At 48.1% G+C, this 26920-nt stretch overlaps 1 protein-coding gene across 1 annotated transcript in view; it reads left to right on the plus strand.

Moving 5' to 3' along the window:
- Positions 1–2968: 2968 nt before the first annotated feature.
- ANAPC5 (anaphase promoting complex subunit 5) overlaps positions 2969–26920 on the plus strand; it is a 29468-nt gene continuing 5516 nt past the window's right edge. The window contains 13 exon segments of the mRNA XM_028527573.2: positions 2969–3300; positions 5235–5314; positions 6327–6436; positions 7551–7743; positions 11147–11213; positions 14391–14492; positions 15336–15526; positions 18075–18156; positions 19162–19251; positions 20590–20771; positions 21866–22001; positions 24537–24611; positions 26439–26560. Of these exon segments, the coding sequence (XP_028383374.1) occupies positions 3094–3300; positions 5235–5314; positions 6327–6436; positions 7551–7743; positions 11147–11213; positions 14391–14492; positions 15336–15526; positions 18075–18156; positions 19162–19251; positions 20590–20771; positions 21866–22001; positions 24537–24611; positions 26439–26560 (1637 nt within the window). The 5' untranslated portion in view covers positions 2969–3093.

A 26920-nucleotide genomic window follows, 5' to 3' on the forward strand; every position in this document is an offset into this window, starting at 1 on the left:
GAAGCCCACTGCAAGTTATAAATCCCTGATTATTTTACTGGCTTGGAGGGCTGCTTTGAAATGTAAGAGGTATTGTTTTCATCGTTAAAGGGAGGGAAGCCAGCCATATTTCTGGAACAGCAGGTCCTTGTCAGTCTCCTGGAAACAGACTTGGCTCATCAAGGGGGGTTTTGATGTGTGTGTCTTATGCCACTTCTTTCCCTATGAGATCACATTTCTAGCTTGTGTATTCACTGCTGTATCTCTAGGGCTCAGCACAATGTCCGGCACATAGTAGGTACTCAAGAGATATTTGTGGAGTGAATTTTAAGGATTTAAGGCACAGCTGCCTTGGAAGGAACCTTGGCAATAATTGAGCACAGATCGGATGCCAGGTGCCTGTGTGTGTCAGAAGTTGAGGCTGCAGCCCTGGCTGGTGTGGCTTAGTGGGTTGGGCATTGTCCTGCAAAGCAAACGGTCGCTGGTTCAATTCTCGGTCAGGGCACATGCTGGGGGGTCGGGGTTGGGAGAAGGACTGGAAGTGTGTGAGAGGTAACCAGTCGATTTATCTCCCTCTCTTTCTCTCTCCCTCCCCCTCTCTCTAAAAATAAATAAATAAAATCTTAAAGAACTAAGGAGAAATTGAGACTGCAAAGAATGAAGAAATGAAACCCGGTGCCTGCCCTTTAGGCACTCACAGTCAGTCCGGGTCAGAGGAGGCAGCTACTTATGCAAGTCATCGATGTAAGATCACACACGCAATAAACAAGATTTGAACGAAGCAAATCCCTAAGAGTTAAAATGTTGTCAGTGTTTTGATAAAACTTAGCCATGTTCTTAAAATTAGCTACATACAAATAGAAGTGTTTAAAACAGAAGTTTCCAATCCAAATCCTGGGTCAGAGGGTACAATGGAGTGAATGGGCAGCACAAGCTGTTTTTAAGAGGCAATAATGAATGGCCATCACTGTAGTGATTTGGGGGTGTTGTGTCCTAAATAAAAGTGGTTCTTGATGCTTATAGCCAGTTAATTATTACCATATAGGAATAAACCATGTTGCCAAATTTTAAAATTTTTTCAAGTGAAGCTAGAAATACAGATTTTGGGGGCCTGAAATTTGTCAGTTTTTAAGTGTTGGCAAACACTATGTACAGTAAAAAACAACAACAACAAACAAACACATCTAACAGGGCACAGAGAATTCAGAGGTCACCAGTTTGCAACTTCTGGCCTAGAAGTTCACCCCATTTTATCTCCAGCACCTAGAGCAAGGCACTGAATATAGTAGCAGCTCAGCACATATTTATTGGATAAAGTGAGTGAATCACTGGAAACCTTCAAGTAAAATTGTTATTTTACTTGATATTATAGGATTTTATAAAAGTTACTTTTCTCTTTACAATCAGTAAAGTGTTTCTATTCAAGATTTTAAGGTTCCTGGCTGGCGTAGCTCAGTGGATTGAGCTCAGGCTGGGAACCAAAGTGTCCCAGGTTCGATTCCCAGCCAGGGTACATTCCTGGGTTGCAGGCCATAACCCCCAGCAACCGCACATTGATGTCTCTCTCTCTCTCTCTCTCTCTCTCTCTCTCCCCTCCCTCCCTAAAAATAAATAAATAAAATCTTTAAAAAAAAAAGATTTTAAGGCTAACTAGAAATTTATTCCACAAATATCCTTTGCCAAACTTTACTTTATGCTATACCCACAATACAAAAAGACTGTGCGAGAGGTGTGAAGTTGTTGGTATCCCCCCTTTATCATTAAAAAGGGGGGATACCAAGAAAACTGAGGCAAAGAAGAATTAAATTCTCTGAAAAAGATCCGTTTCCCCTTTTTTTAAAAAAAGGCAGTTGCATAAGAATTGCATGTGGTGCCTTGGCCAGTGTGGCTCAGTGGATTGAGTGCACACCTGTGAACCAAAGGGTCACCAGTTTGATTCCCAGTCAGGACACATGCCTGTGTTGTGGGCTGGGCCCCCAGCAGGGAATGGGTGAGAGGCAGCCACACATTTTTATGTTTCCCTCCCTCTCTTTCTCTCTCCCTTCCCCTCTCTAAAACAAATTTAAAAACATTTTTTAAAAGGAATTGCATGTGGTAAACAATACCAAGTTGGTATGTTAAAATATATGTAATATGTCTAAAATGTACAACTCTCAAGACATGGAGGTTAGGTCTTTTATTCCAAGCTATTAGTGGCTTCTTTTCTGGAACTGTTAGTCTATATGTATCTGTCTCTCTATTTTTTGTAATCTAAAACGATGTATTCATTCATTATTTATTAAACAAGTAGTGATTGAAACAACAAAAACCAGGCACCAGGCACGAGGCACAGTATGTGAGTGTGTGTCATTGAACGGTTTCTGTGGGTCATACAGAGTAGTACCGAAGGCACATCATTATTAAAATAATTCAGGCTTTAGAGAAGTGCTTTGGGGGAGGTACAGACTAATGGGACGGGAGCTGTGAAAACCGAATAGACAGTATTTTCTAGCAGGGCTATGAATACCAGGCTACCGATTTTGTAGTTTATTAGGAAGGAAACAGGCTCACTATACGGAGGTATTAGATTCTATTTCACGTTAAAGTTACAAGGTCACTTGTAACCTGACCTGGCTGTCCGTCCCCAAAGGGCATTTGTGAATACGGAGAAAAAATGTTATTCATGTCTTAGAAGATGTAAGTGAAAATCCCAAACTTTGAGTTTAAAGTTAACATAGTGAATCTAATTTGATTTCCATTTTTAACACAATCTTTTTAAAATTCCAACAAATTGCAGCGCTCAGACAGTTCAGCTCCAGCCAAGCTTACACCCACTTTCACCGGGTATTCAAGTCACCCAGGAACCTGCTTTCCTTCCACAAGAGTTTCTGTAGGGACTCAATTTTTCGGTGCACCATCATTGTCCCCACCCTCCACAGCACCCTGGGACATTCTGATTGGCTGTGAGCCTGATCTGGCTGCTCTGATTGGCTCGTGGCCTGTAGCGAGCGCGAAGAAGCCCGTTTCCTGGGATACGGCCTGGGCTGGCAGAGGCGGAGGGCGGGTTGTGGTGTGCTTGAGCAGCATCTCTGGCGCGTGTGGTGTCTCGGGTCCGCGACTTAGTCACCGAGCATCATGGCCAGTGTCCACGAAAGCCTGTACTTCAATCCCATGATGACCAATGGAGTGGTACATGCCAACGTGTTCGGCATCAAGGACTGGGTGACGCCGTATAAGATCGCGGTTCTGGTGCTCCTGAACGAGATGGGCCGCACGGGCGAGGCTGCCGTCAGCCTCCTGGAGCGGCGGAGGCTCAACCAGCTGCTCCTGCCACTACTGCAGGTGAGGGGCCCCCGCCGGCTCCCGCTCTTTCAGCAAAGCTCTACTGAGCACCTGCCTGCCTCGTGCCGGACACTCACCCGGGCTTGGGAGTACGAGGGTTCATCGGATAACTCTCAGCCCTGGAGAACCGCAAAAAAAACACACAAAACAACCCCCTCCGCCCGCCCCTGCCAGCTAACCCCCCTAATGAGTGCTTACGATGGGCCAAGTGCTTTACATGCATTTTTTTGCAGGCTCATATCGGGCTCCAGCATTCGTTAGCAGAGTGACTGGAAGGGTTATTTTTTTTAGATCCTCTGTCTTCTGGAGAATGGAGCTGGCTACACGTAGACCTGAGTGGGTGAGGCAGATGAATCACATGGGCTCCGTATCCTAGAGAACCTTAATAAGTAGTAATAATGACATAAAACTAACAGCGAACATCTCTTGAACGCTGTGTGCTATGCATTTTGCACGTTTTATTTCATTTTGCAGATTCAGGTTGTAGCTCTACCACTTTGTAGTAGTGCGACTCGACCCGAGTTTCCCAGCCTTTTTTGGGTCTCTGGTGTCTGCAAAATGGGAACAATAATAGAAACTAATATGTCATAGGATGGCTGCATTATAGTAGAAGGTCCACAGGGAGCTCTTCTCAGTGTGTGGCACACAGCAAATTCTCAATATTGGCTATTTTTACATTAAAGTTGATTCATTCAACTATTTGTTCAGTAGCAGTAAGAATCTTTTTTAATTTTATGTATTTATTTTTAGAGAGGGAGAGAGAGAGAGAAACATCAATGTGTGGTTGTTGGGGGCCGTGGCCTGCAACCCAGGCATGTGCCCTGACTGGGAATTGAACCTGCGATGATTTGGTTCACAGCCCCAGCTCAATCCACTGAGCTATGCCAGCCTGGGCTGCAGTAAGAATCTTTTTAGACCTTTTGCTATAGGTGCGCGTATAGATAGGCAGGAGCATATGATTATAAGTATATATACATGTATCCTTTTAATTTAATTCTGCTTCATAATTTTTTTTTACACAATTGCTACTTCTATTTGCAGCTCTCTCTTCAATTAACAAGTCTTGGAGCTCTTTACACGTCAGCACATTTGAATGAATCGACCTTATTTTTTTAAATGGCTGCATTGTATCCACCAGTAAGAAGAGAAACAATTTAACTTAAAATTTTGACTAATATTAAAATAAGTTTATTTGTTATAAATTAATTCTTTATTGATGGACTTATAGGTTCTTTTCAGTTTTCGTTCATTTCAAACAACATGTGCTGAACATACTACCCCTAGAAGCGGAACTGCTGGTTGTCCACAGCTGCAGTTGGCGTTTATACTGCCAGCTAACTCTCCACAAAAGATTCCGTGTTTAGTTTTAAAGCTCAGTTAGATTGTAGTCTTCTCGAGAGCAGAGGTCGCACACCCTGTTTCTAATGGTGCCTTATGTGGACATGGACATGTAGTATGTCTACCTGTTGTCTCACAGGGTTTGGGGAAGGGTCAAATGAAATTATGTTTTTGAAAACAGGAAACCTTTGTTTGTATAATGTTTTCCAGTTCACAGAGCACTTTGCATTATCTTAAAATTTCCCACAAACAAGGGAAATGGTTATTATTATCTTCATCTTACGGATGTAGGAAACAAGGGTTCGGGAGGCTACAACTTTGCACGATTACAGAGCTAAAAGGGAAGGAACAATGCATCCTGGGACCACAGAGTCTGTGTTTTTTCCCATTTTATACCATTCCACTGACGAAACAAGGATGCCATGCAAATTTCAAGTATTGCTGCAGGGTTTTAAATCATTTTTTTTCTTTCCTGATTTAAGATCTCATGTTTGAAATAATTGTTAAAGCAGATCAGTGAGTTCATGTTTGCTGCTGTGTCTCATTCTCCAGCTCTTTAAAATGTATCCATAACCTCCTTGTCTTCCTTTACTCAGGGCCCAGACATTACACTGTCTAAACTCTACAAGTTAATTGAAGAATCTTGTCCTCAGCTGGCAAATTCAGTGCAGATCAGGTAAACTTCATTTTTTCTACATATATGAAAAGATGTCAAAGTAGATGAAAATTAGAAAAGGGCATATGTTAACTAATTCTTTTAAAAAAGATGCCTTTCTTATTTTAGGTGGTTTTCCTAAGAAAAATTTTTTAAAGATTTTATTTTTTTTATTTTTAGGGGGGGAAGGGAGGGAGAAAGAGAGAGAGAGAGAGAGAAACATCAATGTGCAGTTGCTGAGGGCCGTGGCCTGCAACCCAGGCATGTGCCCTGGCTGGGAATCAAACCTGCAATGCTTTGGTTCGCAGCCCGCACTCAATCCACTGAGCTACGCCAGCCAGGGCTCTAAGAAATTTTTTTAACCAATGGTTAACATTAAATGTACTGCTTCAGAATTAATTTTTCTATATGGATCTACCTCTTTGTTTTTAGTTGTTGCAGAGGATTCATTTTTATTTGCTGATGTGTTACTTTGACAAATTTTATGATCAAGAAAACATCAGCAATGATACGTTCTAGAATATAGGTGGGACATTTTCGATTACGAGGTTTGTTTTCTATGTCACCCTTATATATTATATTATATTATATTATATAATTATAGAATTATATATTATATATGTATATATATTATATAATATTATATATAATATATAATATTATATAATTATATAATTATATATTATATATATGAAACTCTGAATTGCTTTTTAAAAAGATTTTATTTATTTAATTTATTTATTTATAGAGAGAGGGAAAGGGAGGGAGAAAGAAAGGGAGAGAAACATCGATGTGTGAGAGAAACATCGATCAGCCACCTCTTGCACGAACCCAGCTGGCCCACAACCAAGCACATGGCCTGACCAGGATTTGAACTGGCGACCTTTCGCCTTATGGGACAATGCCCAACCATCTGAGCCACACCGGCCAGGGATGAATTGTTTTTAAAATAGATTTCATTTAGATAAGTATGAAATGTGAGAAGATATTCAAAGGCACTGTCTAAAACACATACTTCAATTTTCTCATTCAGAATCAAACTGATGGCCGAAGGCGAGCTGAAGGACATGGAACAGTTTTTTGATGACCTGTCCGATTCCTTCTCTGGAACCGAACCGGAAGTTCACAAAACCAGTGTAGTAGGTATGAAGTTCTTCTGCGGAGAGCAGAGACCGAGTTTGTTGAAGTGAATAGCTTTATAAATCGCGTGCGCTATCTGAACAGACACAGCAGGGATGTTTGCACGTGTGTTAGTACGTGTTCATCGCCTTACCGTTTTGCTCTGTGTTAAAATAATTGTCCCCTGGAAAAGCATCTTTTGTTCTGTCTATAATAGTCTTAAGTATTAGCCTGGCCGGGGGGGCTTTTGGGTTTTTTCTCAGCTCTTTTCCCCAGTCGTCTGGATGTCTTACCTGTGTTTCACGACTCCAAGTCATGGTCACCAGGTAGACTTCTAGGAAGAGAAGTAAGTCAGACTATATTATTGATATAGTTTATAAGGTGAGGGCATACATGGCATTTCTTGATACGTTTCTATGAGCTTTATACCCATGCTCCATCATCCTGACTTTTTTCATGGTAGTTCTTGTTACTCAACTTGAGTTATTTATCAATAACTTAACGTCTCTTCTATGTGCCAGGATGTGGACTTAAAAAATAGACACGGACCTTCTTTTTATGGAGATTAAATTTGGTAGGGTGGGGCCCAATGGAAAAAGTAAATAAGATAATTTCAGGTAGTTATAACAGCCACAAAAAAATACATTGGGTGGGTAAAGATGGCGGCATGTGAGTGGGAGAACTCAGCCCTGAGTGAGAAGAGACTGAATTTGTAAAGGGTGACGGCAGAATATTCTAGGCAGAGGGAACAGCAGCTTCAAGTGTCCCTTCAAGTCTTTTTTTTTTAATAAAGGGAGGACATAATCTCTTTATTCACTACCTAACAGAACTTTAAAAAAATTTTTTTAAATATTTTATTTATTTATTTATTTTTAGAGAGGGAAGGGAGAGAGAAAGAGAGAGAGAGAGAGAAACATCAATGTGCGGTTGCTGGGGGTCATGGCCTGCAACCCAGGCATGTGCCCTGACTGGGAATCGAACCTGTGACACTGGTTCGCAGCCCGTGCTCAATCCACTGAGCTACGCCAGCCAGGGCTTCTTCGAGTCTTTCGAAGGGAGAATTGACACCAGTGGTCATCAGGTTTGTGCATCCTCATTTCGTTCAAAGCCTTCACCTCGCCTGTGTCTTGTTTTGTAGGCTTGTTTCTGCGTCACATGATCTTGGCCTACAGTAAGCTTTCTTTCAGCCAAGTGTTCAAACTGTACACGGCCCTTCAGCAGTACTTCCAGAACGGGGAGAAAAAGACGGTGGAGGATGCCGACATGGAGCTGGCTGGCAGAGAAGAGGGCGAGAGAAAAATGGAAAAAGAAGAACTTGACGTGTCTATAAGGTAACTTGGGTTTTCCTGGCAGGAAGTAGCCTAACTAGAGGCACAGGCAGTCAGTCCTTAATCATTCGGGTTCTCGGCTGCCCGGCACCTTTTCTCCCCCTCCAGATCCAGGAGGTCGGCCCGCATGGGCTGCATCCGCGGGCTCCTTGCCCTCTGACCTCTGACTGGGCGGCCCTGGTGGGAAACCCCGAGGGCCGGGGTGGTGAGGCCAGGGTGTTGACTCACTGGCTCCCTTCCCTCGGGGTCACGGCGGGCTGGCCGTCAGGTCCCAGCTCCGCCAGGGGGCCCCCTCCGCACTGGATACCCAGGGAGACCTCCCAGGCCTGGTGTGTGAGGTGCCCCCGTTACCAGCCCCAGGAGCTGTGCTGTCCCTTACCCATGTTCTTGCGTGTTCTTCATTAAACCCTTCCCACATTGCCCCATCCGAATGTGCCGTTTGTCTCCCGCTGGGACCCAGATGCTGCCGGCTTCTGCATTTCCCTCAGAGCCCTCGTCACTAGGTAGCTCTGGACATGTATGTGCTTGCTCATTTATGTGTGCTTCCTCTGCCCTCACACCCCGTCAGGGCTGAGGGTGTGATCTTTTCTGCCGTTTCACCGCGTTTCCCCCAGCACCTGGTTCAGGGTCCGACGCACAGGACGTGTCTGTGAACAAGTGTCGGATGAATGAATGCAGAAAATCAAAATACGTGGCCCATCGCCTTACCCCGGTGTCTGGCCCCATGACACAGTTTTACCGACTCCTTCCCTCTGCTGCCGCACTCCTCTCCCCACCTGTTCCTGGGGTCCCCTCCCAGGTGAACTGCTGGTACAAACAAACGTGTATGTGTGTTTGGGCACGTGTATCTCAGATTCCCTGGTCTCAGGGAGCCCGCAGGGTGGAGAGGAGGACTGACGGGGTAAACCGATCGCTCAAGTCCAAGGTGTTCAAGGCTCTGCGAGGAGTAAGCCCCGCTGGCCCTAAGCGGGCTGGGGCTCCCCGCCGCCTCCTGTGGGAGGTGGGGGTGACTGTGTGTAGTGTAGACAGAACGCTCCCCTGCAGTTCCCAAGAGTGATCTTTGGTTATGGGGTTTGGTCAGCACATACCGGGGGCAAGGTACAGTACCGTTAACTACTCCCAGAAACTCACTTACTCAGAGTTGCTTACAAATGTTCCTCATGCCCCGGAAAGGCAGTGCAGGGTAGGGTTAAGGACCTGGCGCTGGAGTCAGAGCACTGGGTATGCATTCTGGCCTCTTCCTCTCTCTCTGCGAGACCTTGGGCCAGTCATTCAACCTCTCTGTGCTTCGATGTCTTCCTTCTTCCCTTCCTTCCTTCCTCACCCAAGGATATCTTTTTCATTGATTTTTAGAGAGGGAAAGAAAGAGAGAAACATTGATATGAGAGAGAAACATCAGTTGGTTGCCTTCCATACACGCCCCGACTGGGCATTGAACCCACAACCTAGGCATGTGCCTGACTGGGAATTGGACCTGAAACCTGGTGTTCAGGACGACGTTCCAACCAACTAAGCTGCCTGGCTAGGGCTGTGCTTTCATTTCCTGACCTGCAAAAGGAGGGAAATATCACCTCCTCAGGGGATCGATGTGGAAATTCAGTGATCAATGAATGTAAAGTGTGTAGAACTGTACTGTTTGTCCTCACTTGCAGCAATTTTCCTGTGTGTGATTCTGATTATTTTTCTCTGTTCTATCAGCCTTATTGCTCCCATGTCCTTTATTATAAGCTACCCTAAATCTTCCGGGGGGATGGGTTTAAGTAAATACAGCATTTGGTACCTCTGAGTGTCACGGACTTCAGAGCAGGATGGGACCGGGAGTGGTGTGTCCAGTTTCATTCCGACTCCTGTCTCTGTCGCCGGCCTTTCTGTGTGCAGCCATATTTATTTCAAGTCTTGGGCTACTTTGTTTAAGGGATCTGTTAAGAGAAAAGGGCTTCTAACTGCCAAGACACCTACCTGTTTTCCACTTGAAAACTTGGCCCGTGAAATTGTTTTCCGCTTCCCTCCAGGTCACTGTTGTGTCACCGATCTTCATTAGGGCCTGAGTCAGGGCCGGTTCCTGGCAGCTGGGTGTTTGCATACGCTGATGCGCTGCCCTGGGGATTGTAGGTGATGTTTGTTGGGAATGGAATCGAGAGCACATTAGAGCAGCTCTTCCCGGAGTGTTTTCCGTGGACACTGAGGCTTCTTGAGAGATGTGGGGGCAGGCTTCTTTGTGCAGATGAGTTTGGCAAGTGGTACATTGAAAAAGTAAATTGGGTTTCTTTTTCTGAGGTGTGTCGTGAATCTCCAAGCAAGATAGAGCACACAGCTTCCCCCCAGTTTTTTAACCTTGGAAGCAGTTTTTTAGGACACTCATTTACGTATTGTTTGCATGGAACAGTTTGAGAACTACGGTGATTGGCAGTGCTCACACAGACAGTATTTATGAGTACCTGCTGACTGTACACTTACTGTGACCCCGTATAGAGGAGCAGCCTCTTCAGCGACCAAAGGGTCGTGTTTATACTTTGCCCTCAGGTTAGACTGTGTTCTATTGTGCACGTGCGGGGTTGTCAGGCCTAGAGCACCTTTCTCGTTCATTGGTTCTGTGTGATCTAAACTTCCAGACAGCGGTTATTTCTTAGGTGAAGCCTCTTTTTTTCCTGCTCTTGAATGCGGCACCAGGTCGTATCTGTAGCAGAGAGTCAGAAGCCCTTCATTCGGTCACTTCCCAAGCTCTGGGCGCCCTGGTGCCTAGGCACAGCGCTGGGTATTCCCACGCAAATGCCGGGAAGAGCAGCCACGCTAAGCAACTCGGAGGTGCCGTGATCAGCATCTAGGAGACTGTGGGAGCTCACGTGAGCGATGTCAGGAGAGACTCTTGGAGGCTGTGATGCCTGTAGTAATCTTGAACGGCAGACTGTGTACAGCAGCCTAACATTGGGGGTTGGGGGCGATGGGCCTGCGGGTTGGGGGAGCAGCGGGGGCACCTGGTCATCACAGGAGACCTGTAAGGAGTGCGTCGGAGCTGGGGTGCAGAGGAAAAAGACAAGGCAAAGAGAGAGGCGGGAGGTAGGGCCACCCATGCCCCACTAAGCAGTGTGGGCTTTGTTTTGGAGGGTGATGGGGTACAACTGGAGGGCTTTACGTCAGAGCTGGCATGCTGGGATTGCGCATTGGAAGGACCTGCTGAGAGCTGTGTAGAATTCAGGTCTGTGTTTGTCCAGTTATGTCGTGTGAGCTTCGTCAGGCCAGTCACTCAGCATCACCTGTTGAGTGCGCCTCTTCTATTCCTGAGAGGAGAGAGTTAATTGTAAACGTTTTGAACTCTTCTGATCAAGAGTCTATTAGACTTTGTAAGCGTTACCATGTTTGCTATGGTGAATTGAATGTATTTCTATATTACTTTTGTGTTTTCTAGAGAAGAGGAGGTATCTTGCAGTGGGCCTCTGTCCCAGAAACAAGCCGAGTTTTTCCTTTCTCAACAGGTATGTTAATTCTGTAATTTATCACGGACTTTAGAAAAACCCTGTGACATTATTTGTCATGGCACAAGCGTGTTATGTTAGCAGGTTAATTGGTAGCTGCATTTCCCCTTGCCGTGGGTCCTCTTTCCTTCCCTAACAAGGCAAACGTAATTATGTGTTACTTCCTATTTTGTGAGTGATTTTATTTTTCTATTAAAGTTACAATGCGGCTTCATTTAATAACAACGTGCAACTAACACAACACAAAAATATGCGATTTAGAACACCTGCTTCCTTTTCCCCAACATTTTATCATGGAAATTTTCAAACAGAAGGAAAAGCCGAAACGCATTTCACAGTGAATGTCCGCAGACCCATCACCTGCAGCCTTCACGCTCTGTTCCGTTCGTCACACGCCACACGCCGGCCCGTCCTCCGTCCAGCCGGTGTTCCGTCCCGTCCCACGTTTCCGGACGCGTTTCAGGTTGCACACGTCAGTGCACTTCCTCCTGACCTGTATTTCGCTGGTGTTTTGGGGACATTTTTTTTTTTTTCATTTTCTCAGTAACATTAGCTGGACATTTTTCTCCCATGTTATTTTCAAGCATAGACTTTGGTTTTTTTGCTAGACTTTTCTAGTTTTCCCTAATTTTGTTCTTAATTTTCTTTCTGCAGTAAGATGTAATGATCTAGATAAAAGTGATAGGAACACCCCCGCAGATGAGTTTTAAGCATTAGAACAATCTGTCTAGACAATTGGTTAACTGTCGAGGAGAGAAAATGTACCTGGATCCTCACACCTACGTACATCACAGGTGGATTAAAGGGGCAGATGTCAATATTTAAAGCAATAATTACAGTAGAATTACATACTAACTTTTAACTAATCTCTGTGTGGGGAAAGACTTTAAACGTGTAGGAACAGATCATTGGATTTTTCGACATAAAAATTAAAAATGTCTACATGTCAGAACACATTCTAACAAAATTAAAAGACAAACAACCAAATGGAAAAAGTATTTGCAATAAATATGACAGTCAAAGGGTTCATTCTTTTGTTTTAAAAATCATATTTTCAAACACTATTTGATGATGAGACCAAGTTTGTATTATATTATTAAGTGAAAAGAGCAAGAAGTAAAATTATGTATTCTAATTTTGTTAAAAACATGGCATGGACATGTGTGTGTGTGTGTGTGTACACACACAGGAAAAGAGATGCACTGGCACACTCGTGAGACACACTGAGGAATTCATAATGTCACTTCTGGGAGGAGGAGGGATTACAGACAATTTTTGTTTCCTTCTGCATGCTTTTCTATGTTTTGGGGATCTTCTGTAATGATTTAATGAATTAAAATGGAATTAGAAATTATTGTTATTTTTTTTTAAGAATTTATTTTTTTTAGAGAGGGAAAGGGAGGGAAAAGAGAGCCTGGGTCTGCAGACCCGGACTCCAGAAAGGAGCTAAGCAGCAAGGAGGCAGACGACCTGCTGTTGCGAGGTGCGCAGTTCAAAACGTTGGTAATCAGGATGCTCACAGGCTTGACTGAGCTCAACTGCAAAATGAAGGAAGAAATGAAGGCTACATAAAGTGAAATAAAGCAGGGAGTGAGTAGTGAAGGGAAGGAAACTGGGACTCAAACCACCAATTTGGAACAAAAGGGAGAAATAAATATACAGTTGGACTATATTGATAAAACAAGAATTCAAAAACATGAGGAGAGGCTTCAGAATTTCTTGGACAACTTTAAATGCGCCAACATCCGAATCACAGGGCTGCCAGAAGAAGAGGAAGAGCAAGAAATGGAAAACTTATTTGAGCAAATAATAAAGGAAAACCTCCCTGGTCTGGTGAAGGAAGTCGACGTCCAGGAAGCCCAGGGAGACTCCCAAAGAAATTGGACCCAAGGATGAACACACCAAGGCACATCATCATTAAGTTACTCAAGATTAAAGATAAGGAGAGAATATTAAAAGCAGCAAGAGGAAAGGAGACTGTTACCTACAAAGGAGTTCCCACTAGACTATCAGCTGATTTCTCTAAAGAAACCTTACAGTCAAGAAGGGGCCAGAAAGAAAGTATTTGAAGTCATGAAAGGCAAGGACCTATATCCAAGATTGCTGTACCCAGCAAAGCTATCATTTAGAATGGAAGGGCAGATAAAGTGCTTCCCAGATAAAGAAAAGTTCAAGGAGTTCATCATCACCAAGCCTTTATTATGTGAAATGTTAAAGGGACTTATCTAAGAAATAGAAGAAGATCAAAAACTATGAACAATAAAATGACAAATTCATAACTATCGATAACTGAACCTAAAAAACCAAAAACTAAGCAAACAACTAGAACAGGAACAGAATCACAGAAATGAAGATCACATGGAGGGTCATCGAGGTGTGGGGGAGCATGGGGCGGGGGAAGGTACAGGGAATAAGAAGTATAAATGGTAGGCATAAAATAGACAGGAGAAGTTAAGAATAGTATGGAAAATAGAGAAGCCAAAGAACTTACACGTACAACCCATGGACATGAACTAAGGGGGGCGGGGAATACTGGAGGGTGGGGGGTTGCAGTGCAGAGTGGGGTAAAGGGGAGAAAAAAAATTGGGACAATCGTAATAGTATAATCAATAAAATATACTTTAAAAGTTTGGGCAGAATTGACGTATCTATAAGTTAAGTACTAGTATTGAATTTGGAATGTTTTCTACGTACCTGTATAGCCGTTGCTTGGTACCGTCCGTCTGCACCATGTAACTGGGAGTAGGGCCTCCGTGCCCCTGGGTGTCCTGAGGCCCTTCGCAGGGCTGGACACACACACGGCGGCCTGCCTTGCAGGCGCTTCCCGTGTGGGCTGAGGTCAGACTGGCACTTTTAACGTAGCTTGATAAGGACTACGGGAAGGTTAGTACTGCCAGGCCAACAGGACCTTACCTGGTCTAGGAGGTGGTAGAAGCAGAAGTCTGGGCTAGGGGTGGGTGCGGGGAGATGCGTGGGAGTTTGCATGCATGCAGGGAGAGTGTGGGTGGGGAGTGGAGGTGGGAGGCGTGCTGTTTCAGGAAGGGGGAGTTGCCCTGTGTGGTCAGCGGGGGAGAGTAGGTGCAGAAAAGAAAGGAATCATCTGGTGCCATGGACTACAATGTTGCCAGGTGTTTGTTGGCCATTTCTTTCTCCTGAGTTGTCGTGTTTCCATCTCAGGCTTCTTTGTTAAAGAACGACGAGACGAAAGCCCTCACTCCAGCTGCTTTGCAGAAAGAATTGAACAACTTGTTGAAATTTAATCCTGATTTTGCCGAAGCGGTGAGTCTTTTCGAGAACTTGTTGCCGAGTTGAAAAGAAGTGACAAGGCCACTCTCACACGGAGTAGCCGTGAGGATGAGGACCCATCCGTGGGCCGGATCTCGGAGAGAGACCGCACTGTTGGGAAGGGAACAGCCCAGCCCGGGCTGCGGAGCTGCCCCTTCCCGGGCCGCGCCCCCTCCCCTGGCCGATGGGGTCTCTTCCGTCTAACGATGTTCTTCTTCATTCATCAGTGCTCTGATGTTGTGAATTGTGGACAGACGGTAGAGTAGACTGTGTGTGTTTTTTTAAATTTGTGGCCTAAAAATGTGTTCCTTTCTCCACTTTAGCCACTTTTTTTTTTAATTTAAATCACAGCATTCCTTAATGAATTTTTACCCAGAAACCTGGGTTTGACATCTTTTTCCACATGAAGGAAATACCTGTTTTGTTCCCTGTTTGGAGGAAAGTTTAATTCAGTGAATCAAGCAAAATGAAAATAATTTCAGAACAGGAGATAATTATCTGAGTACGTTTCTTTAATACCTGAGCCAGGTGAGCTCCCCACTGCACCCTCGCAAGGGTCCCAGTATGCCCAGTGACACGGTGGATGCGTATTCAGGGTAAAATGCTGCCCCAGATACTAAGGGAACTCCCGTTTTCCAACTGGGGACTGTCCCTGGGGAGAAACCAGTGTGCCTTGCACCTGCCTTATCCTGCCCTGGGGAAAGGTGAGCCTAAGCCATGACCATCTTGTTAAAAGGGTGGGCCATACAGGGGGGTTTGCAGCCAGTGCAACTCTGAATTAGTCTTACGTAAGAGGAAGCAGCACATTTACCGCCTGTGGGTTGCTTCTTGTTTTAGCATTATCTCAGCTACTTAAACAACCTCCGGGTCCAAGACGTTTTCAGTTCCACACACAGCCTCCTGCACTATTTCGACCGCCTGATCCTTACCGGGGCCGAGAGCAAAAGCAACGGGGAGGAGGGCTACGGCCGCAGCCTGAGGTACGCCGCCCTGAACCTGGCCGCCCTGCACTGCCGCTTCGGACACTAGTAAGTTCACAGACTTTTTATCCACGCAGACATTGACGGTGTTAACTCTCCAATGTTGACTAAGATGATTTTTTAAAAGTGTTTTATTATTAAAAAGAGAAGAAAAAGAGAAAGGAAGCTGACTCTTTGACCTAGACTTGTCAGTAACTTCCAAAGGGATTGCTTTTTCATTGGACCGAAGTCAACGAAAACCTTCTGCTTCAACAGTCTGCCCCCTGGTGGCACTATTTCACATTGCCGTTGTAGTGCGTGGCCTCTTTACTTCTAAGAACAGCCATTGAATTAAAAGGAAATTAGGTCAATGGGCCAGGGATTCCCAAAAGCGTTTTTCAGATGTAATAATGGGGATACAAAAGCTATTTTCAGTATTTCAAAAAGCCAAAAAGAAGTCGTGCCTTTCCTAGATAAAAGACTGATCTGGCTTATTAAAAGTCGCGTGAGGTGACCCTGGGCATCCGCCAATGCTAAGATATGCCTGTGATTTTGATGAATAAAAATGGGGAAATTGTCAATTAGTTAGCACATAGAATGAAATGGGTAAAATCTTTCAGAAGATGGAGGCTATTTGGAAAACAATGAAATGACATGAATAATGGTGAAAAGGTAGGGGTTTACTCATTGAAAGAGTCTCCCCACCCTCTGTGGCTTTTTCCCATTTGAAAGAAATGTGGTTTCGGCCGCAGGCATCTTTGAATGGGGACTCTAGAGTGTGTTATTGGCAACAACGTCCAGAATTCAAGAATGGAGAGCTCTTCCCTTTGCTCCACGGGCTGGGCCACACCCAAGAAATTCTGTTGACCTCCGGTTGTCGCATTTTAAAGGGGACGTCGACTGGAGCTTGTGTGGGGGGCAGTCTCATGGGAGGCATTCACAGCCATGCCACATAGATGAGATGAGAAGATTGTGAGAATGTTCAGCCTGAAGAAGAATGATTCAGCCAAGCACGTGTTCGCCATCTTGCTGTAATAACAAGCTCAGGCTGAGCAGGGGTGACCACCAAAGATGAGGGAGAGCCCGGGAGTGACCGTTGGAGGACAAAGCATTTCTGTTCATTAAAAGGAAGGACTTTTTGAACAACAACAACAATATCCCTATGGGGGCGCGGGGAGGAAGACGTCTCCCCGGGTAGAACCCCCTGGGGAGGGTGTAGGTCGAGTTCACAAGCCTAGACCAGGAGTCACTGAGGCAGCTCAAGCTCCAGATCACAGCTGTGTCCCAAAGTGTTTGAGGCTCCTCCGGACCCCATGGGTTTGTGAGTTTTGATAGTATTGTTATCTTTTTTTTTTTTTTAATATTTTATTTATTTATTTTTAGAGAGGGAAGGGAGGGAGAGAGAGAGAGAGGGAGAGAGAGAAACATCAATGTGGGGCTGCTGGGGGTTATGGCCTGCAACCCAGGAATGTACCCTGGCTGGGAATCGAACCTGGGACACTTTGATTCCCAGCCCGCGCTCAATCCACTGAGCTACACCAGCCAGGTGATAGTATTGTTATCTTTTAATAGTTGACTTCTTTTTGTCTGCCCAGCTGTAATAACCTCTTGATCAGGTCCTCCCCCCTTTTTTTTAAAAAGATTTTATTTACATATTTTTAGAGAGAGGGGAAGGGAAGGAGAAAGAGAGGGAGAGAAACACCAATGTGTGGTTGCCTCTCATGTGCCCCCTACTGGGGACCTGGCCTGCAACCCAGGCATGTGCCCTGACTTTGCCCAGTTAAAATTAATTCTATGAGGCTATTGCCCTTGTGTTGAAAGGAAATTCTTTTTGTAAATTTTCCCCTAAACAAGTGATACCTGTAGAATTTGTCCTGAGATACTCAGTGACCCAGCATCGATGAGGTTTCTATTCTGTGACTTGCTGCTGGGAAACCCAACATTTAGGACTTGACTCGTGCCCTCTGCAGCTCATAAACCGGTGGGGCAGTTCACAGAGCCAGCGAGTAGCTGGGGGCACGCGGTGGCGTCCAGCTGGGCACGGCCAGGTGAGGGGCACAGGGGGCTTTTCTGGGGGAGTTTCCACAGGTGCGAGGCTCAGTGGGGCCAGCAATGTTTGACTGGATTTCCACAGAACCTGAGAGGCTGGGGAGACATCAGAGCTGGAGGGGAATGGCATGGGCAGGAAAAGTCTCTGAAGTGGATAATCCTCAAAATATTTTTAAAACTAGTTTTGAAGGAAGCTACCCGTAAAAGTGTCAGCTGCCGTAGTAAAAAAGATGTAAATAATGTGGAAGGGAATGCAATAAAAAGTAAAATGTTGTCACCTCTCCGTGCCTCTTCCCTCAGCTGTAGACAGCTGGCGTAAAACTCGTGGGAGCTGGGACCGAGCAAGCTAACCCTGGATGCCCCCTGTGGAAGGGGCAGGCTCTGTGTCTGCCTGGTTCACGGTGCTGGTGCTGGGGCCGGGGGCGGGCCTCTGGGGGAGTGGGCCCCTAGTCGCGGCCTCCGACCCCGGGCCGCTCTCCGATGAGTTGCCCTGCAGTGGACCCCTGCTGTTGTTGCTTGTGCACGTTTGTGGTGGCTCGTGAGACGCTAACGTACGGCCTGTCTGCAGTCACCAGGCCGAGCTCGCCCTGCAGGAGGCCATCAGGATCGCCCAGGAGTCCAACGACCACGTGTGTCTGCAGCACTGCCTGGTAAGGCGCCCCCTGCCTGGGAGTCCCACGGCGGGCGGAGTCGGCCCTTGGAAGGCCCCCTCCAATGGGGTTGTGTCAGGGCCAGAGTTCCAAGTTCCCGAGCAGTGACGGGGCACGAGTGGGGCAGCCGTGGTCACTCAGGAAGGGCTGCCCATATTTGTTTGTATTTCTTAATTTGCGACATCGGTTTGGTGTGGGCGGTGTTTCTTTTCTACGAATTTCAGTACAGCTTGCCACGTGAAACTGCCACATTAAACTTTGGCACTAACCAGAAGGTATAGGCAACACCCAGTAACTAGTGAGATGTTGCCCGGTAACACTATAATCCCCGAGCACAAGTAGAACACGGAATTCATTGAGCCATCCCCTGGGGTTCTCCTTTTCTCAATTACTGCCCGTGGGGGGGGCTCCGTGCTGTCTTTTCTCTGGAACACTCGCGGCCCGCTGCTCTCAGAGGTGGAGATGGTGGCTTGTACCGGGTCCTTGTGTTTGGGGGGCTTCATTCAGGTTCACACTTCCTGGAAGAGTGTGTTAGAGGATTTTTAAACTATTTTAAAAAGATGTTTATTTTAGATAAAGGGGGAGGGAGGGAGGGAGAAAGAGCAGGTGAGAAATATCACTGTGCGAGGGATGCGTTGATCCGTTGCCTCTCACACACCCCCAGTGGGGGACCTGCCCTGTAACCCTGGCATGTGCCCTGACTGGGAATCGAACTAGCAACCTTTCAGTCACTGGCACCTAATCCACTGAGCCACACCAGCCAGGGCTCATTGGTTGAATTCATTGGTTCATTTTTTTATACGTGCCCTGACCGGGAGTCAAACCCACAACCTTGGTGTATTGGGATGATGCTCTAACCAACTGAGCTACCTGGCCAGGGCCTGCTAGAGGATTTTTTTTTTGGCCCCTTGTTAATTCTTTCTTACGATCATGCTGATACTTCAATAGAACACTAAACACTGTTATTGTTAGAGTATATTGTATTTTGACAATTTCTCTTACTAGAGCTGGCTTTATGTGCTGGGACAGAAGAGGTCCGACAGCTACGTTCTGCTGGAGCATTCTGTGAAGAAAGCAGTGCATTTTGGGTTACCGGTAAGGCTCGTCTTTCTGTGAGTATTTAAGTAGATTGTATGGTTTTACTCTTGCTAGTTTCATGTGACTTTAATTATTAATTAAACCACTAAATTCTGTTTGATAGGTTTCTCCCTGCTCCCTTATCCTCATAACATCTGTGGAAGTTCCGTTGATCAGTGTGATGAGATTGTTTTTAGTTTATGATCAACATTAACTTCCCTGTATTTACTTAGAAGACTTTCAGGAAAGGCTTATTTTGAAACCAGAGACTGCCAAACACTACATCCCTTGGGCCTGCTCACGTATGGCCCTCGGGCTGAGAATGGGTTTTACATGTTTAAGTAGTTGGCAGAAAAACAAAGAAGAATGGAACAGACACAAAATGCGGTCTGCAGAACCTAAACGACTTCCTCTCTGGCCCTTTAGAGAACAGGTTTGCTGACCCTCGCTTTAACAACGAGTGGGCCAGTGACGGGGGAGGACCTGACTGCCGTCCAGAACGCCAGACCCTGAGGGACCCTCCCAGGGCGCTGCCCCACGCGGGGGGCGGGGGGCGGGGGGAGTGAGGGCGGTCGGACCCTAGCGCTCTGGTGCACAGACAGCTTCGTCCTGTCCCAAAGACCCTCTGCCATAAAACTGGACCCTAAGCATCTGTCTCGAAGTTTGTAACAAATTCCAGGAGAATTGGAAGTGATCACGTGTAATAATTTAAAGTATATGCTTTTCAAGATTGTCCAATCTGACTGATTCCTGGGAAAGTTGCATGTACAGAATTGGTTATAATGACCAAGGGAAGTGCCTCCTTAAAACAAATGCTTGCTACACTTCTTAAATACAATTTTCGTTACAGATTTAAGTTATTTTTCAGTTGAGCTTTCATCCTTGAAAATTATACTTAGAGATATTGAAAAGAAATTATGTTCACAAGAGGCATTCTTTTTAAATCGACGGCGTAATGTGCCCAGCACTGTTTGACGTATCACCTCATTTTAGTCCTCACAAGCACTCTCTGTGGGGAGGTTCGAGGCCCCTTTGAAAGACAGGGGAGCGGAGGCTCGGCTAGGAAGCTAAGAGGCCCCGGGACACACAGTGAGTGGCAGAGGCGGTGCTTACGCGCAGGCCGGGTTCACGTCAAAGCCCTGGCCCTTCTCAGTGTCCCGCCGGCCTCCCTTCCAGCCCCAGTTTTCAGGAACATGTCGCGTGCGGGGCAGGCTCCGGCTGTGGTGCCTTCCCTTGGAACAGAGCTGTCTCTGTGCACGTGCTGGAATGTGAGCTGCGCCCGATTTCCGAGGAGCGGAACAGACTCAGTCACATGGTCTCTCTCTCTCTCGGGGTGCGGTGCGCCTGTCCCTGCAGTACCTTGCCTCCCTGGGAATACAGTCGCTAGTCCAGCAGAGGGCTTTTGCTGGGAAGACAGCACACAAACTGATGGATGCCCTGAAGGACTCCGACCTCCTGCACTGGAAGCACAGTCTGTCGGAGCTCATCGACATCAGCATCGCACAGAAGACGGCCATCTGGAGGCTCTACGGCCGCAGGTGGGTCTTCAGGCGGACGGTCGCGGCCGTGGGGTCGCGCTGTGGGGTCGCGGATCCTCTTAGAGACGAGCAGGGGCTAGCAGAGTGGTTCCGTGAAAGGCCAAACAGATGAGTTGTTCCCCCTTTGATGGAAGCTGTCCATTTAGGGAGTGAAAGACAGTGCTTTATAGTTTCAAAACATTTTGTGCTTTACACAGACTTTGCAAAGTCTTTTCTGCATTTACTCCTCCCAGCTGCGCGGTGGGTGATCTCCACGCTAGGGCGCACAGACCAGGGCACGCACGTCTGTCTGGCCCGCTCTCGCCCGCAGGGGCCGTCCCTAAGTGACAGAGCCAGGACTCAGCCCCGGTCCTCTGACTCCAAGCACAGGGTCCTCGCGCTCCGAGGCGGGCAGCACCCCTTCCTGTTTGGAGGAAGCGTGGGCCGTGGTCGTTCTCAGGTGGAGCACGCCCTGACCCCAAAGTGACTATGTCAGGAACGGTGCTTCCCTGCTAACCAAGCTGTGTTCTCCGGAATGCCTCCAGCCTTGTGTTCAGTTTCCATGCAGACTCTGTAGCTGGGAAGTAAACCTCTGAGCCAGACTTGTGATCCTGGGGCTCTGTTACTGCCTCGCCTCTCACCTAAACAGTCTGCGGTTTTTAGGAGTCCAGTAATGAAAGAGTGCCTACTTGGCCAGTCTTGCTTTTGTCCTTGGGATAATTTTTTGGCACGTCATGGTCTGCAACAGCTGCAGACGCTGGCCACCGCATAGACCCGGTGCCGGGATGGCATCGAGTGTGAACTGACCCGCGGCGATGAATGAATGCACCGTGGTCACAGGGAGAGCTAGAGGCGATGGCGGGTCTGGAGCTTGGAGCTCCTCGCTGGGCCGTACCCACTGCGTGTTTCCCTGGGGCTGCCCATCCACGGTGCTCTCCCACTTGCCCACTCCTGAGGGCGGAGAGCTGGCCTTGGGAGGCAGCCGCCCCCAGCAAGCCAGAGCCTGCGGTGGGGCCCAATTCCCTTCCACCTGCACTCAAGAGGCGTGTGGGGTGTGGCGGAGGGCAGCCTGGGCCCCTTGACCGACGGCACCCCCTGCTTGTCCCCTCGCCCAGCACCATGGCCCTGCAGCAAGCCCAGATGCTGCTGAGCATGAACAGCCTGGAGTCGGTGAACGCGGGTGTGCAGCAGAACAACACGGAGTCGTTTGCCGTGGCGCTCTGCCACCTCGCCGAGCTGCACGCGGAGCAGGTAGGCCGGGGCCAGGCCTAGGGGCTTCCTGAGCAGGGGAGGCCCTGCCATTCCTTCCCTCCGGTGCTTGGGAAGAGCACCGGGCCTGTCTGAGGCGGGCCTTGTTGGACGCAGGTAGCGGAAGGGGTGCGATCCTCCCAGTGGGAACGGACTGAGCGTGGGGTCTGTGAGGTTTGTTGAACTTGGGAACCCTTCGGCATCAGTGAAGGGGACAGACGGTCAGCTGTTTCCATGTGAAAAATGAAATAAAAGGGAGTCTCTGAAGTTTCAGGTAGCAGAGCTGTGGTGTCTGCGGGAGAAGGAGCCTAATACACGGGCTGCTAAGAGGGTCCTCACCAGTGTGGGCGGGGCGCGCCTTCCGCGCCAGGTCCCGCGCTCCGTTTCTCACATGCGTTGTCTTACTGGGCCCTAGTCAGACCTCGGGAGGTCACTTTATTGCTGTCCCGTTTCACAGAACAAGACACAGGTGCGGGGAGCTAAGTCCGAAGCCCACAGCCAGGACATGTCAGTCGGGCCTCCAGCCCTCGCCGGGGCGACCCCGAGAAGGGCCCCGGGCGGTAGACCTGACGCGGACCTACAGCCCGAGTGGTTTCACGTGGTTCTCTCCGTCAGGGACCAATCAAAGGGCCTCTCGTGCTGCGCCGGCTTCTCGCTCCCCCTTCGCGGGGGAGAGGTCAAGGAAAGCTCTCGTCTAACCTTCTCTCTTGGCTATAGCTTTGCTGTGAGTGTGTTTCCTTGACCGCACTGTTGTTCCCGGTCTTTGTAGTGTCCGTTATTGGCAGGCTGCATCCTCACACTCCGTTCCCTGACCTGCGGCCTAAAGATCTTGGGTGGTCTCCAGCCCTTTCGGAGGTCCTCCCTATATCTCAGCATTTTGCCGTCCTTTGTGGAGCCCCGTGTGCGGGTGGGCGGGCCCTGGCCGCCTGCGGGTGCCTGCGCCTGCGGCTTCCCTCGCGTGCCTGGGGAAAGCCGAGCTCTCCCAGCGGCGGCGGCCAGAGGCTCTCGCTGTTTGCTTTCCTCCGGGAATGCGGCGCGTTCCTCGCTTTCTGGTTTGTTCCTTCTCCCCTCTTGATGGCACCGGAGCCTCTGTCCCCTCCTCCCCCTCTCCCGGTGCCGGGCTTACGTGGAGCGTTCGCTAGCGGAGGAGGCAGCGGGCCTTCGGTTAGGTGCTTGTGGTGAGCCTCCCGTGACCTCCCCCCAGCAACGTCGTGGAGATACAGTCACACACCATACGGTTCGCCCATCGGATGTGTCCCGTGACCTTCTGAAGTGGGATTTCCCACCCCCGCCCCGACCTTGAGCAGTGGAGCAACTCCTCCTAGGTGCCGTTGGAGTGGTGTGGGGCGGAAGCGGTTTCTGTTCTGCTGGAGTGGAGACTGCTCCACAGGAATCTTGTCTTGGTGCCGCTCCTTAGCCTTGAAACTTTCTCTAGGGCCCGTTGGAGTCCTGTGATTTGTCCTGGTGGTGAGACCTTGAAAAGTAACCGTGCTCTCTGAATCCGCGTTAATGCTTCTGTCCGAATCCCCTTGGTCTCGGGCGCCTGCGGAGAACCTGCCCACCCCGTCGTGGCCTGGTCCCAGCGGCTGGGAGTGTTAGGGACACTGTTTGCCGCCCAAGAAGATAATCGGTGACCTCTTCAGCTCAGTGGTTTTTAACTATTTACTTATTTGTTTGTTTGTTTGTTTTTAGAGGGGGGAGGGGAGGGAGAGGAACACCCATGGGATGGAGATACCATGTTATGCCCCGTGTAATGTGCACCCATGTTTTTGTGTGCGTTGTACACGGGGTTATTGCATCCATTTTTATACCCATGGTGTGTGATCATCACACGCGGCAAAATGTGCTACATTGATCAGTTGCCTCTCGAATGCCCCCAACTGGGGACCTGGCCTGCAACCCAGGCCTGTGCCCTGACTGGGAATTGAACCAGCGACCTCTAGGTTTGCAGGCAGTGCTCAATCCTCTGAGCCACACCAGCCAGGGCTCATTGTAGCATTTTTTAAAGTGGAAAAAATTGGAAACCAAAATATCCCAAACTAGGAGATTACCGTATTTTGGTATACTCTTATTTATTTACCTAATAAATATTATGATGATATAGATTTGTATTTATTGATGCTGGAAAGATTCATTCAATGAAAATATATTCACTGAGTGCCTGCCATTTGATAAACAGTGTTATAAGCAATCTACAAAAATACTGTGGATACCTATTTTGGAATATTTCTATGTTTTATGTTCAGAAAAAAAGTCTAGAAAGATATGTGGCAAAACATCGTGGTTTCCTTGGTGAGATAAAAGTATCGTGTCTTTTACATTTTGTCAGTTGTTTTCTAGACGGAACAGGTATTCCACGTGTAGCACACGAACTGCGTTAGACCCTAAAAAAGAAGGCCCTCTGATGTTCTCGGCCTCCGCCCCATGGCTCCCAGGCCCCTGCGCCCAGGAAGGCGCGCCCTGCCCGCCCGCTGCGTGTGGCGCGGCTGGTGGGGCCTCCGCACGGGCGTGCCCGTCACCTGGTGTCTCCCTGTTTAGGGCTGCTTCGCCGCGGCTTCCGAAGTGCTGAAGCACCTGAAGGAGAGGTTCCCCCCGAACAGCCAGCACGCCCAGGTAACCTGCCCTTTGCGTGGCGTCGGAGTGATTTCCGCAGAGACCCCATCCGTGCTGTGGTCATTGAAGCGGGACGTTTTCGGGCCTCCCCTCCGTCCCTCCCGCCTTGGCTCCTCCCTGGGACAGCCGTGCGCTGGGGCCCGCCAAGGTCCTCTGGGGGCTCGGTGGGTCCTCTTCAAGGGGGCCGAGCAGTGAGCTCGGAGGAGGGAGTTAAAGCGGGGTGCTGTTCCCCCATCATCCCGGGTTGAGTGGGTGTTCCTGGTCCCTCTGACTGCGTGGGGATAAGGGAAGGAGTCATCCGTGTCCTTCAGGAAGTTAAGTGCTAGGTCTCAGCTCTGTCATTTTCTTCTGTGACTTGGCAGCTGTAACCTTTTCCTCCCAGAACGGAGTAGCCTTTCGGGAAGCTGCTGTACCCGGAGGGGATGACTTTGTAACGCAGGCCCGGGCCTCCTGGCTCTCACTGCGCTGATCTTCCTCTCTGCAGGGGCCTCTTCCTCGTCCCTCCCTCGCCAAGCTGAACCCTCAGCGCGTTAGGGAGTTTGAGGCGGACGAGATGCAGGCCTGGGGCTCCCCGCCAGTGGCCCCTGGGGTGGCCGTTCACGTGGTTGTTAGATGCGACGTGAGCGCCCGTCTGCACGTGCGCGCTGTTGAGATCTGAACTCAGAGCACCCAGAAGGAAAGGTGGTCTTTAGGGATGGCAGGTAGCACCCAAGGGTGAAGTCTGGTTCTGTGGCAGTGCCGATGTGGTGAAGTAGTTTTGGTCACAGTGCTAGCTGTAACCAAGCAGGTATACAGGAAAAAAAAAAGATACAATTTAATTTGTACTTTACAGAGAAAACAGGTCTGGGCAACAACATGCTCAACCTGACTAGTGCTCAGGGAACTACACATGAAAGCAACAGTGAGATAGTTCACACCCACCAGACTGGCCAGAAGGACTCTCACCAGTTTTCGGTGAGGGTGTGGAGCAGCGACAGTGTCATAGGCTACTCGGGGTGGGGGTGGGGGGGAGTAAACGGGCACAGCGCATTTGGAGAACAGGTGCGGACTGTGTGAGGGGGAGCGCGTGTGCACCACGGCCCAGCGTTTCCACCGCCTGCTGTACGCCCGAGGTGAGCTCTCGCACAAGGACAGGTGCATGAACATGTTTGGTGCAGCATTTTTCAAAAGAGTGAAAAGCCGATACCGCCTGAACACCCATCAACACAAGGATGGATAGGCTGTTTCTTACAACAGATGGCCTTACCCATGTTCATGCCACTGAAAACTGTTTATCAGTGAAATGGAATGGACTAGAATGTCTTGTGTTACCATGTGTAGGGCCCCCCAATAATGTTGAGCTTAAAAGCAAGTGGTCAAAGGATGCAATTTAGTATGGTACTATTTATTGACACAAAGTGTAAAAATCTACAGGGTCAAAAAATGTACAAGGTCTGCAGTGCACGGCCTGAGGCCAGTGTGTGTGCTGTGGGATGTGGGAGTGTAAGCACACGCGTGGGAGTGGTCGGTGCCAGACCCAGTGCTTGCTCTGGAAAAGGGGGGGATGGGGTTTGTAAGGCGCTTCAACAGTCCGTGATAGCATCCGAAGCAAATAAAGCAAAGTGTTGTGATTTCACGAAGTTGATGATTGGCACGCACGTACTGGTGATTTTATTAGGGCTTTTTCACATGTTTGAAGTATTTAACAATATCTTTTAAATAGCAAAAAAAAAAAATTGTGTGAATTGTAAGGCTATTTGCTAAGCAAGCCAAAATACTTGTATATCTCTGTTGAATAATGAGATTAACACTTGCCATTTTGCCCCAATTGCATTTTTTTCTCCTTAGCTATGGATGCTGTGTGATCAAAAAATACAGTTTGACAGAGCCATGCACGACGGCAAATACCACCTGGCGGACTCGCTCGTCACCGGGATTGCCGCCCTCCACAGCATGGAGGGCGTGTACAGGTGAGGAGCTCGGAAACCCAGGCCGGGGTCAGTTCTCGGGGGCTCTGTTCTTATTTTTTATGTGTGTGAATTACTGCCTTGACTTAGCGTAGGGAAAAAGTATTTTCTATTTATACTGGTAAGCAAAATGGAGAAGATAAGTCAATACCACCCAGAGATCGTCACCGACACTCTGATATCGATGGTTCCTGATTTTGTTCATGTGTGTGCACACACATGTGCTCACACACATACACTTGCTTTCCTCTTTTAAGAGAATATTGTATCAGGCACAGTTCTTCCCTCCGGGGGTCCAATTACAGTCTGTTTGAGAAAATGGGACTCTAACCCCGCAAGTGACTATACTTAGACACCTTGCAA

The sequence above is a fragment of the Phyllostomus discolor genome, chromosome 13 (genome assembly GCF_004126475.2).
Source record: "Phyllostomus discolor isolate MPI-MPIP mPhyDis1 chromosome 13, mPhyDis1.pri.v3, whole genome shotgun sequence".
NCBI lineage: Eukaryota > Metazoa > Chordata > Mammalia > Chiroptera > Phyllostomidae > Phyllostomus > Phyllostomus discolor.